The 14030-nt window shown below is 40.9% G+C and overlaps 1 protein-coding gene across 6 annotated transcripts in view; it reads left to right on the top strand.

Moving 5' to 3' along the window:
• LOC135496244 (PH domain leucine-rich repeat protein phosphatase 1-like) overlaps nucleotides 1-14030 on the top strand; it is a 111437-nt gene that overhangs the window by 34004 nt on the left and 63403 nt on the right. For all 6 annotated transcript variants that reach the window (XM_064785441.1, XM_064785442.1, XM_064785440.1 and 3 more), the window contains exons 2-4: nucleotides 2571-3204; nucleotides 6183-6317; nucleotides 8485-8666. In XM_064785441.1, coding sequence (XP_064641511.1) covers nucleotides 2595-3204; nucleotides 6183-6317; nucleotides 8485-8666 — 927 coding nt within the window. In that variant the 5' untranslated portion in view covers nucleotides 2571-2594. The remainder of the gene's footprint in view (nucleotides 1-2570; nucleotides 3205-6182; nucleotides 6318-8484; nucleotides 8667-14030) is intronic.

The following is a 14030-nucleotide window of genomic DNA, read 5'->3' as shown; positions in this document are numbered from 1 at the left end:
ATAAACTGTGATTCCATTGCCATGAGCGGGATCACTTCAATCTTACTTCTATTTTCAATATGCAGATGCATGCTTCTCACAAACATGGTCGTTTATTGTCAACATAATGTTCACTCGTGCAGTGACTTAATAAATCCATATTCTGCAACACAAAAATGCTGGTTCGAATGTTTTAAGCCAACGTTATATACAGGCCATAAAGATTCTAATGAGTCGAGAAAAGAAGGAGTTCTAAGAAATCCTAAGGAATACGAAAAGTTTGATCTGCAGTTGTTGTTTTTTAACTCTCGGCCAGCGGTATAGCTGAGGGGTATAATTGTCGTCCTCATCGGAGACGGCGTATATGGCAAGCGGAGTGTCCAGTAATTTAAAAACCTAGATTTATAAAAAAAAACTGGTTTTTTACCTAATAAACTAAGTTTATTTGCAAAAAATATAGTTTTTTTAAACAACCTTGTTTTTTTTCCTTAAAAAACCGAGTTTCTTTAATAAAACCATTTTTTTTACCTAATAAACCTTGTTTCTATCCACAAATGTCAAGTTTAACAAATAAACTTGGTTTTATTCCCTAAAATATAAGTTTTTCATCCAGTGGTAATAAACTTAGTTTTATAGAAAAGAATCTTGGTTTATTAACAATAACTGGACAAGTGGCTAATAAACCTACCTTTTTACGTAAAAAACTTGGTTTTTATTCAAAACAACTTAGTTTTTTGCAATAAAACCTGGTTTTATTGTAAAAATGTAGGTTGTTTTGAATAACTGGACAAACGGCGTGCAAAAACCTACTTTCTATCGAGAAACTTGTATTTTCTACCTCGCCCCATGTACACAAATCCGCGATGTTATCGGGACGAGGATGGGCAACCTCGGCACCACGTGGTACTAATGCTGCACTTCACTGCACTCTGTAAACTAGTTGGTGAGACCCTAACCTCATCCCAGATAACTCAATGTAGGTAGGATCGAGGTTTAAAAATGTAAGTTTTCTAATAAACCAGGTTTTTAAAAAAAACTAGGTTTATTAGTATTAAACTTAGTTTTTTTAAATAAACTAGGTTGTTTTGGTAATAAACCTTGTTTTATTGAATAAATGGACATTTCTGTACAGAAACTTATATTTTATACGATTATGTGGTAAAAAAACCAAGTTTTTTAGGTTTTTTAGCATAAAATGTTAGTTTCTGTTAAAAAACCTACTTTTTTAGTAAAGAAAGTAAAAAAACTTGGTTTTATTAAAGAAACTCAGTTTATTAGCAAATAAACAAGGTTGTTTTAAAAAAACCTATATTTTTTCCAAATAAACTTAGTTTATTAGGTAAAAAACCAGTTTTTTAATTACTGGACATTCCGCTTGCCATATAGGCGTAAATGTTTTAACACGAGACTGCTTCTAAATTTTCATTTCATGCGTGTAAAAGTGTAGCATATCAGTACGCGCTCATCGCTATTGAAAATCGTCTCAATCCAATTCTCGGTTTCTCAACCAAGGGGCGTTTGCTGAAAACTGAAAAATTGCAGTTGCTCCTATTCAACACAACTGAATTTGATGAAATTCATATGGCAGGCGTATCTGCTGAGGAAACATCACATATCATACGAGTTTTTTGTTCGACCAACCTTTCAAGGTCACAGAAGTTCATAAGTTCATCATTGGTCCCTTGACTAAACGCTCTAACTTGAGACTACTTCAAAGTGTTATTTTCATATGCGGTAAATGTGTGGCATATCAGTAGGCGCTGTTCGCATCGAAAATTACCTCGATCTGGTTCAGCTTTTCTCCACCAGGGGGCGCTTAGTGAAAACGGAAAAAACTGAACTTGCTCCTATACAACTGGACGGAACTTGCTGAAATCTATAGGATGAATGTATCAATTAAGGATATTATGTTATACACGTTTTTCTTTTCAACTCATTTTTAAGGTCAGATAGGTCAAAGTTCAAAACTTCATAATAGGTCCATTGACAAAAGTCGTAAACACTCCAACGTGAGACTGTTTATAGATGTTCTGTTCATTTGTGGTTATAGTTAAAGATATCTGTCAGTACATACTGTTCGCTATTGAAACTTGGCCCGTTCCGATTCATAGTTTGAGAACAATGTTTTCGGTCATTTGTCTGTCATGTGCGCATCCCTTACTGTACACTTTCTTCAACATGTATATCTGCATAATGCGTTGTTTTCAGCATAACTCACTCGTCAACTTTCACCTACCTCAACTAAAGTCTCGGGCCGAGGGATGTCACGTGCGACTAAGCTCGGAATTTTTTTTCTTGTAATACCATCGATCTCGGCGGCTGTGATCTCACCAACCTGACCGAGGTTTTGAGTTTACGGTTGCGATTTGGGGGATCTATACTGTATATTCAATCGAGAAAGGAAAAAAAAGACGACAAAATAGTAAATTGTTTGCAAACGGAACACAAAGGATGTGAACCGTAGGGGGGGGGGGGGGGTAATTCGTGCCAGTAAACTTTACAATTGGAACCAATAAACATTTACATCAATCCGAAAATAGCAAGTATAACACGTTCGCATAGCGGATCAAAACATCTTTATATTGTTTTAGGTTCAACTTTTCCTGGACGACAAAATGACTACAAATCAACAACAGCATAATGGGGCGGGCATTGACTTCAAGGTGCAGCGAAATCCTTGGAAGAGGAGCTACACGACCCGAACCCAGGCCTGGTGGGACTGCGCCGAATTCGCTGACGACTATCCGAGCCAGCACATGAATGGTACAGAATATAAAACCACGAAAAAGGATGAGGAAGAAGATGTTTGGGATATATCAGACTCGCTGGTTGACATTAACCCAGATAACTATATGGGACATATTCTTAAAATATTCCCTCCTAAGCGACAGAAGTTGAAAGAGGAGGAGATACAGAAGTGGATAGACCAGGATACATCCCATGGATTCATCCGGGTATATCCGCCCGATGAGACCACTCTGGAGTCTCAGTTAGTGCCATGTGACCTTAAAACAACTGCCCAGAAGATCTGTCTGCAGTTGGGTCACCCTACCAATGCATTACATGTTCAGTATAATGGTGACATCATCAAACGGCTGGATCCCTACACGAGTCCCTTGGGCATGCAGAATGAATACCTGACCAGTATTGGGTATAATGATAACAGCAGGATCCAAGCCGAGGGAGCCAAAGAGTCACTAAGCTATCAAATTAAATTCTACACAGGTAAGTTAATCTTACTATTTCTTTTGAGCATCTTCCTTTAGTCGAATTAGACATTATCCTATTGTCCATGCGTTGTGTAACCCAGTTCATTTGTATATCCTAGTCCTAGATTAAACTTACTCATACACATCATTCTACTAAGTACATGTATATGAATTAATACTGTGAGCTGCAAACCCCGATTGCTTACCGCGGCTACCAAGATTGTCCGTTGCAACCAAAATCTGCTACTGGCTAACTGATAACAGCTAAGCTTTGTTCCAGATGCCTAGTATAAGAATGAACATACACCTTCATGTAAGGAGCATCCTGTGTTCGTGTTCGGCCAATGTGTTTGGCTTTGAATCTACCGCTTCCACACGAATCCACCGACCATATAAGGCAGTTTTCGCAACTTGTTGTAAGAACGATGAAATGCGAAGTAAGAAAGTCTGTGGTGTAATCAAGTCCTGCGTGGATTCACTTATGCGACAAATCATCCTTTAATCCCAGTTGTAGGGGGATTTTTCAAGAGAATTCACATACAGTTGAGGTCAGAAGTTTACATACACCTGGGTCGAGAACATTCAACTCAAATTTTCAAAAGGTTTAATTGTACTTACAAAAACGATTTTGATGTGATAATATACCTCAGAGGTCTACTTTATTTTCTTACTGCATTCGTTTATTTCAGTTTCTTTATTTCAGAATTATTTGACATAGTTTGATATCTCTATTAAAGCCAGTGGGTCAAAAGTTTACATACACCAAGTGAAACTCTAAAAACACAACCTTGAATCATCAAGAAATTGAAATATAGGGCCTCACAGATGATTTCACAGGCCATTGGCCACTACAGAAATTATGTAATAACCCAAGCATTCTATAGGGGCTATATAAAAAGGCATTTCTATAGTGTATAGCCCATTTCAGTGTTCACAAGCATAGAGACAAGATGGGTAGATCCAAAGAGCACAGCCAAGACCTTAGAAGACGTGTGGTTGATCTTCACAAGGCAGGGTCCTCACTAGGCCACATTGCTAGGCAGTTGAATCTACCCAGGTCTTCCGTTCAGACAATCGTCAAGAAGTACAGGGACCTCGGGACCACATTAACCAAGCCATGGAGCGGAAGAAAACGGAAACTGACCCCCAAAGATGAACAGACCGTGGTGCGCAAGGTGAAGATCAACCCCAGGTCAACAAAAAAGCAAATTTGCAAACATCTGCAGGATGCAGGAGTGAGTGTCTCAGGATCCACAGTGAAGCGCATTCTTCATCGAGCTGGACTGAAGGGATATCGCCCCAGGAAGAAGCCACTGCTTAAAGATCGGCACCGAAAAGCAAGACAGGAGTTTGCAAAGAAACATCAATACAAACCGACAGCATTTTGGAGGAATGTTATGTGGTCTGATGAGAAGAAAATGGAGCTGTTTGGTCATAACGACCAGCGGTAAATATGGCGTGAACAGGGTGAAGCCTTCAACCCTAAAAACACCGTCCCAACCGTAAAGCATGGTGGTGGCAGCATCATGCTTTGGGGTTGCTTTGCTGCATCAGGAATGGGAAGACTCCAGAAAATAAATGGTATCATGAAAAAAGAACACTACATCCAGATTCTTGATGACAATGTCAAGGCCTCTGCCCAAATGTTGAAGCTTGGTCGGGGTTGGAGTTTTCAGCAAGACAATGATACCAAGCATACGGCGAAAGTAGTCACCAAATGGTTTAAGGACAACAAGGTGAAGGTTTTAGAGTGGCCTTCACAAAGCCCAGATTTAAATCCAATCGAAAATCTTTGGACTGAACTTAAGAAGCGGGTCAGAGCAAGGAAGCCAAAATTTTTTACTGAATTACATAACTTCTGCCAGGAGGAATGGCCCAAAATTCCCCAAGAGTATTGTAAGAAACTTGTAGACAGCTATCCCAAACGTCTGAGTCAGGTGATTGCTGTAAAAGGCAATGCTACCAAGTATTGAAGTATTACTGTATGTACACTTTTGACCCACTGGTTTTAATAGAGATATCAAACTATGTCCAATAATTCTGAAATAAAGAAACAGAAATAAACGAATGCAGTAAGAAAATAAAGTAGACCTCTGAGGTATATCATCACATCAAAATCGTTTTTGTAAGTACAATGAAACCTTTTAAAAATTAGAGTTGAATGTTTTCGACCCAGGTGTATGTAAACTTCTGACCTCAACTGTACATACTCCGTACTTCGTCGTTCTTCGTAAGGCTTGCAAATCCTGCCTGATGGTTTCCGTTTAATGTCTCATCAGGCTCTCGAAAGGGCGCAGAAAACGAGACCACATAATCCCAATTGGCAGAGAACTTCACTGGCTGCCTTTGAGATCACGCATCACGTTCCGTGTTCTCCTGATGAGCACAAAGTTTTCCACCAGGGCAGTCCTGTGTACTAGTAGCAGCTGCTCAGTCAGCGAATACCTGGGCGCGTACTCTGCTCCAGAAACGATCCATGGGTCCTCTCTATCCCTCGCACCAATACATGAAGACTGTCACTGTGACTGTGATAGATGTCACTACTGCAGGCTTCGGATTCGCGGTTGGGCCTCTTTCAGACCCATCAAGCATGCATGATCTCAAAGCGCTTCAGGGGCACAGCCGTAAGCAATCTAATTGTTGATCTTGGCTGTGTCCCTGGCCGTTATTTCCACTGTTAAAAATCTCATACATGTACTTTAATTATTATGTTGGCCAAATAAATTACCAATTACCTTATCTCGTCTCATTTTGAATTGATCTATGACATGTATGATTGCTTTTATATTATTTTACTTTATTTTACTCCTGTATTGTACTGTTTTATGGCATATATTTTTTTACACAGTTCTTAAAAAAATGTAAATTCTTTAGCACTTTAGATATCAAAAGATTATTATCATCAATATACATGTACTCCGAAGTCTATTCAGATTGCGCCTTGGAAACGCCACGACAGTGACGACACAAAACGCGTGTTTTTCTCAATTTTAGGGAAGCCGCTACATGATTACACCTACTCGCGACACTACCTAGCCTCAGTGCTGCTGGTTAGAAAAGGCAAGATGTTCCACCAGTGGTCAGAACGGCTCTGCATTATCTCAGGAACCAGGTTGTTAATCTACAAAGGTAGGTATCGAAAAAGAAACTTTTTCCAACTTAGGTGATGCAAATCTTTTAGTTCCAAAAGAACCCCCGGCCCATTTTTAGGCATTTGTATCAGTACCCAGTGTTATGCATTTGAAGGTGATGGAGAAGCATGTTTACGCCAAGTCCGGCGCTTGCTAAAAAAAACGGCTGCTCGGCAAGTTCGCCGTTACGAAATCAAAATTCGGCGCGTTTAAAGTTCCAAATCGATTTAGCGGAATCGCTTTATCTATTCACGCAGAAAACGCTTCTGATTCGCCCTATGCAACCGATTTTGAAGTCGCATTAGCTGAATCGCATTGATTGTGTGTGAACGCACAGAGCGATTTATCGGGTGTAGAAGTAAAACGTGTCCGGCCCTATTTTATACTAACGGACTATGGCACATGGTGCAAAAGAGGCCAGGACCGTCAATGGCTCGGAGATATAAAAGTGCAAGAGAATCCTCCATCGTTCCCTGGACTAGGACATTTCAAACTTCTACACCGGCACCTCAGTGTGCATACCTTATGATCTACTTCCTGCTATAGCACTGATGCTTCTGGAGAAAAGGGGGAAATGTTCTGATATCAACAAAGATACTGCAATAAAAAGCCGACTATTACTTTAATACAATTAAAATTAATGATTCACCTTTGCATGAATCCTTTCAGCCATGACTGTGATGCCCTAAAGTCCAATCTATGCGGATTATCCCTCTGTAATGGTTCCCCTGTCTTACTCTGGTAACTCCCCGATCCACTGACGAAATTCCCTCGTTGCTTGTCTTTCTCCATAGAAATGTTGATAGGCCTTACATTATTCTATTGAGGGAATGAAAGCCCGTGAAAAGGCAAGTCCGTGAATACAGCCATTCGCTTAGGTTATATAAGCTGTTCCATATCCCATTATGCTCCCCTACTACTAGTGTATTACGGTATTATAAGAAATTTTCACGATATGGACTCGCGTCGAGGTAAGTTGGATTCTCTCATATGCCTACTCTTAATTTTCAGCTTTGAAAATATTGGCATAAATGTATGCGCAACCCTCTTTTCCCTTTATGGATCAGATCAGATATCTAGTCAGACGCATGTCTTAAAAATACTGTCCAAAGGTGAACTACCAGAAGATGGTGTGGAACCCCGTCATCTGAAGAATGACATGTCATTTTACTTCGTATGCGTATAATAAGGGCATGTCATATAATATATGTTACCTTTTTTTGTTTAGCAACGGGTAAGTCGCTCATCATAGTATCTATCCTAAGTGCAAGTTAAAACTTTCGCCAATTACCTAAATAATTATTTTTTGGCCAGGTTTTTAAAGCCGATGGCGAACCAAAGATACTCCTGGGTCCTTGGGTTATCTCATCGACTAAAATGTCTTTTAAACTGCTATCGTTGATGAATACTAGTATTCTTCCAATCAACTGACACCTTTGAATCTGAACATCTTTATTGTCCGTAACTCCTTTATTTTCGGATGTTTTTTTTTTGCAATTTACTTGTTGATGAATGTAATTCGCCTTTTACTTGTATCGGTTATCAGCAGTAATCACTACATTGGCGGTTAGACAACTCAACTAAAGTCATTCAAACCAAGTTGAAACTGATGCTACTGCATGGGGGTGGGTGAATTGATTTTTAAAATTGTATGAACGCTTTTCTTCTTCTTGACATTTCGTCGGCTACATTTTCATCCTCCGGCCTGGATGTTCTCCGGTGTATTTCAAACAGAGCGCAGTCTTGGAGGATGTGGTGTATCTGTCTGTTCTTCTTGTTCAAATGGGTAATGTGAAGGCAGTGCAAAGGCAGTTCATGATTGGGCATTCTTTCCTATCTAGCTTTTGAAGAGGATCCGAATGTTGTTTGTTCTCTCTTTGGAAGACTTCGGAATTGAGGATGTACTGAACCAAGGTCGCCCATTACCCATACTTTGACGTTTGATAGTTTCTTTATGGGAGAGGTGAAATAATAGTCTAGTCGTTTTATAGGCTTGAACGACATGAAGACGATCTCTTCTGTCAAACTGACTGAGCTTGATTTAAATGGACACTCATTGTTCAGTTCTTGCTTCTAAAGCAAAACAGGGCAAAATCTGGTCTGATATTGCCTGACGCCTTGTGAACGCCTTTCATCCCAATTACTATCGGTTTCTCATGTTTCAGACAAAACCAAGAGCCACAAACCAGCAATTTTACAATTGGCAAAAGGTGCAGTGGAGGTTGTCAAATTCAAGGAGCATGAATACTGCCTGAAATTGACGGCCGTTTCTCACCACGACAAGTCGATCTATCTGTCGTTTCTCAACGAAGCCGAATTCGCCAAATGGTTGAGAAAGTGCAAAAAGGTGAGTTTGATGAAGGTACGTATCAATGCACTAACAGACTAACAGTAACATTCTATCAGGGGTTGTTTGGCTCGTGTTGCTGCGGATAGGGTACCTTCAATAAACCTCTATTCGTGTGAATAATTTCCCTAGGAATGTGTGTTTTGTTTACATCAGGTCTTAATTGCTGTCGTCGTGGCCAGGGTTACAATTTGGTTTCAGTGTTGATTTTTTTAAACATCAAACATTCCAGGGGACAAAGGGACTTTCTGTCGCATAGGTGTATTGAGCGTGTCTTGCATGTGATTCGACTTTGTATATACACAGTTACGCATTCTGAGTGTGAGATTCCTCTACGATATCCCCCCCCCCCCCCCCCCAAGGCCCGACATGTGATCCCGAGCTTTGCAGGTCTAAAACACCCTGTCACGAACTTGATTGTGTGAAACATTGATATGAAGCGGGAACTTGGCGCAGCAAATTATTTTAAGTCTTTGAATTTCTTTGATGGATGTTTAAGAATTTTCTCAGCAAAGTTTTAGTGCTTGATCCATATTAGTGGTTGTTTTACATTTGTTGTGATGTTGTTGTGCCCCATATGCAATACTAGACCTACTGGCAGGAGCACTTCACCTGAAAACATGCGCAAGTAAGGCAATCAAAGCCGTAACAGAAAACAGGCAAAACTGCAATGCGCTTTATGTTTCTAGAATACTGAGACATGGCTAATGCAGTTTGTTTAATGAACGCCCGTGTTCCATTAATCATAATTTAATTTTTGTACACAGTTACTACGAGAACGTATGGACGTCAGATGCTACACCAGGAACAGACAAGTAAAATATTATTAAGATATCAAGCTCGATGCTCAAATACAATTCATAATACCAAGTCCTTCTATTCGAAATGTTCAATATACGTCACATGGGGTGGCTAAGAACAGTGGGGTAACTAACACCCTTATCAAAACATGTTTTTATTACTCCACTTCTTTTTTTCTGGAGTCTATTCGAAGTCACCCCATGTGACGGTATTTAGATTGAAAATAAATGCCAGTGATGAAAAAATCCTTCGTGATGATTTTATGCATCGGTTAAAGCTCGGTTAAAGCTGAACTGCATGAGCAAAAATAGAAGCGTCCATGTTTATAAAAAAAGACCACCAGCACGGTGGTCGAGAGAAATGCAAACGACCGAAACACCCTTCAGAAGTCTGCCAGAAACATGATAGTCTACGGCGAAATAGTGGTGCTGCCGCCAGTCTGTCAGCAGGACACCTGAAGTGCTGGATCATGAGTGTGAGTACACATACAATTACGCGTAGGCCATGTCCAACCATGCTGACGGAATAAAAAGCACATCCATGTTTGTGTGTGTGCACTGATGAGAACGAACCTGAAAAAAAGACACAAGTAAGAATTAAAGAAAATAAATGAGAAAAAAACCCCTTCCCCATCAACAAAAAAACCTACCCCGCTATTTGCGGGGATGACGTATTGGATAAAATGCAATACGCCAGCTCTCACACCCTGGATGTGAAAAAATGTGACCCGCTCTACCAAAACTAGGCGCTTGTCGCATCTGAACTTGCCAGGTTGATACGGACTTGTTGTTCATTTCCCTATTGTAGACCTTTTGTGAAATGTGACCAAATCAGTTTGTAATAGATTTCACAAAAGGTCTACAATAGGGAAATGAACAACAAGTCCGTATCAACCTGTCAAGTTTAGATGCGACAAGCACCTAGTTTTGGTAGAGCGAGTCACAAATACAAATACCGAGTACAATACAAGCATGTGGACAATCGAAAGGGGCAAATACGTCCGAAAACCTCGCAAGAAGAAGAAATATGATCTGTAAAAGCACACGAACTCACAGAAAGAATATTCACCTAAACTCCATCGTGGATTATCTGATGAAAACGAGCTTAAATACCAGAGAACTCCTGCTATTCCGTCCAGAAAGCCTCCTCAGAAGATTCCGTACCGCCATGTTTTTCTTCCACGTAGGCCTACTCACGACCTTCTTTGATCAACATGACGTAAGCATAGTTTGAGGTTGATCAAATGAATCGCAATCCCTCATCTAGTGGATAGTCAGATTGGCCTTGCGGCTTGGACGGCGCGCTCAGAATCCAGAGACCGAGAGTTCGAATACGCTTGATACCATGGACGCTTCTGTTTTTGTTCATGCAGTTCAGCTTTAAGCTAAGTATATACTCTAGTCTCGGCTTTTTATGGTGGGTTTGCAATATGCAGGCCATTCCCCTTCACAAACTACGTAGAGCATGGTTACTCACCGCTTTTGTGATAAAATGGCCAATCAGATGGCGGAGCAATGCCGAAGTGTGCTGTGGTCGATTTCGCGGTTATGCTAAACACTCAGGCAGTTTGTTGAATCGCTCCTATGAAATATATCTGACCTATGAGCAGTTCCGAAGTTCCAGTGTCAATGGTATTTCCAAAATTGGGTCCGGGGTGGTTTTTTGAATTGTTTGTTATGGAAACGAGTGACTTTTAATAAATCAGTTGGTAATTGGTTTATTTTAATCACACAAAATTTAGGGATGGTTCAACATTTTCAACATTAACACACGAGTACAAAGATTACACTAGGAAAATGTTGAGTTAGAAATCCACATTTTTCAGAGTACCCGTTTCTTCAGGAGGGAGGGGGTCAGAGAAAAGATTAATCTCTGTACACCTGTGAAAATGTTGAACCATCCGTTACCGTTTTCCATACTTGCAACACCGTGTATTGTGAGGCTATGTCTGATTGAACTTCCCCAGGCATTATGCCTACGCCTAGGCCCTATGTTGTATAATCGGGGACGTTATAAACTGGGCCAAGTGTCCGTACTGTACGTGCTGCCATTCGTGCGAAATCGCAATGGATGAACCCATCCCAATAAGAAGACGAAGCTACTCCGTTTCGGAAAAGATCAGGTACCTGCGACAACTTGAAACTGCCGTAATGAATGGAATTGTGGCTAACATGACAGAATTTGCTAATCACTATCACATATCCATCCACACCTTTAGTAAGTGGGACTTAGCAAGTTTAGAACGAATGGAGCAAGAACATCAGGGTGAAAGCAGAAGAGTGAAGCCAAAGAATACGGGTGCCTGGCCAGAAGTCGAGGAGCAGCTGCACGAATGGTTCCGGCAGCAACGTGAGCTACGCTTCCCCGTCGCCGTACAGGACCTGAAGGAAAAAGGTTTAGACATTTTCCAAGCTTGGTGGAGAAACCTCGCTGATGCACGGCGAGATGAAATTATTGGCACTAGACCCACACTCCACGATTTCCGAGAGTCAGATGGATGGGTGGACGGTTTCATGGACAGGAAACATGTTTCATTACGCAAAGTTAATAAAAACTCAACTACCCTGCCTCAAGACGCCGCAAATCGAGTGGAGGAATTTAGGAACGATGTCACCGGGAATATAGAACATTTCGAGATCGCCATGATGTTCATATTCAATATGGATGAAACCTTCATACTATTAGACTTTCGTCCTATGCACACTTGTAATGAAACGGGGTCATCTTCAGTAGACGTCCGGACGTCAAGATCCAATGTGAAACTTGGCTGTACTGTTACTCTCTGTGTCACAGCCGACGGCAACATGACGAAAGCCCACATCACGTTTCCCCGTCGTGGATTTGTTCGTCAGCTAGCCCTCCTGGAAGGACGCCAAGATCTACCACCTAACGTCATCGTGGCCCTTCTCTGCGACTGGATGGGTGAGGGAGGAGACCTTAGGACACTGGATGGAAAATGTCTTCGATCCCTACCTGGAGAGGCATGGAGTAGAACAGTTCCTTCTGATGGTTGACCGTTACCGAGTACATCAAACGGAAGACTTCGGTATGAGAGTCACAGAATTAGGAGGACTTTTAAATTTCATACCTGCAGGATGTACATCTCTGGTGCAACCTCTAGACGTATCGGTAATGAAATCCTTTAAATCTCACGCCAGAAAAGAGTGGACATTGTGGAAAAAGCGCAATACGAATGCGGAAGGACAGTGTGACCGAATCCAGCTGAATGACGTTGTCAACATTGTGAGCAATGCCTGTGGTGCCGTGAGTCCCCAGGTTATCGAAAATGGATTCGAGGCAGCTTTACGCCAAGGCCAGGTCGAGGCTGGACCACTTCCACAACTTGACGAAGAACATGCAGATGGAATTGAGTTCATGGCCATGCTAGATGATGAAGTGGATCAGGCCTAGTGCTCTGCAGGATGCGAGAGAACACGGACTGTGTCTTTGTACTATCTGTGTCAATATTAGTTGTCCACCATAAATCACCTTCGTGGCACTTATTTACCCAACAAATCTCTAAAAACTTCCCCAAAATAATCTCTGATTTTTAAACCTGCATTCAGTGGTATTTCAACAGAACTACCATGTTTTGCTGCAATGAAATGCAGAAAAATACTACTGAATGCAGGTTTCCCAAATCTGAATTTGATTTTGTTGAAGTTTTTAGATAAGTATTTGATGGGTAAATAAGCGCCATGAAGCCGATTTATGGTGGGCAACTAATTTTGACCCAGACAGAAGCCTGAATATCTAAGCAGATCCATGACGTCGACTAATACGTCATGACGTCAGTCACATTGGCAAGAGGAAAAACCATTGTTGTTTTCGGCCGTTATACAACATTTCGTCGCTGCATGTGCTTACTGTGTACATTACCGAGTGACGTACTGCACATCTTAGCAATCTATGGGTAATACGGTTCACGTTGGTGCATAAAAGTAGCGGTTGGCTTTTGTCCTTAGCGACGTTTGACGTGTTTAGAAAAAGATGGCCTGTGTTGAAACGTGTAAACAGGTTCCCAAATCATCCCCCTGGATCTATCTATCTATCTATCTCATTTCTTGTTTACCTCGATGTGAAAAGTTCAATTCTGAATTGAGACTGTAGTCATTTCTTATGTTTAGAGAAAAATGCACCAAACGTTGCAATTTTAAAGAAAATTTAGACACCCAGGCAGTTTATGGTTCATACTCAGAATGTAAAATTCGCGCATTTCTTTTGCGACACCCTGCATTATAGCATTAATTTTATTTATCGTAATAGCAGCGTGAAGTAAAACTTTCAATATTACAAACTGTATCAATTTCGGTCATACATTGAACATTAAAAGATTGGATGTAATGAACCATAACTTTCCCTGTGGCTCAATCAATTTCACAAGGACCGCGTCCCATGCTAGCAGTCACACGATCCAAATGTGAATGACAGACGTTCAGCCATTCATATGGTGGAGGCGGTCTCACATCACATTACTGGCTGTGTAGGCGGTAGGCCGTGGAGATAATGAACCCACCATAAAAAGCCGAGACAAGAGTATCTTTATAAATATACAAAAATGTA

Source organism: Lineus longissimus, chromosome 11, assembly GCF_910592395.1.
Source record: "Lineus longissimus chromosome 11, tnLinLong1.2, whole genome shotgun sequence".
Taxonomy (NCBI): Eukaryota; Metazoa; Nemertea; class Pilidiophora; order Heteronemertea; family Lineidae; genus Lineus; species Lineus longissimus.
This window is presented reverse-complemented; position numbering and strand designations above follow the sequence as displayed.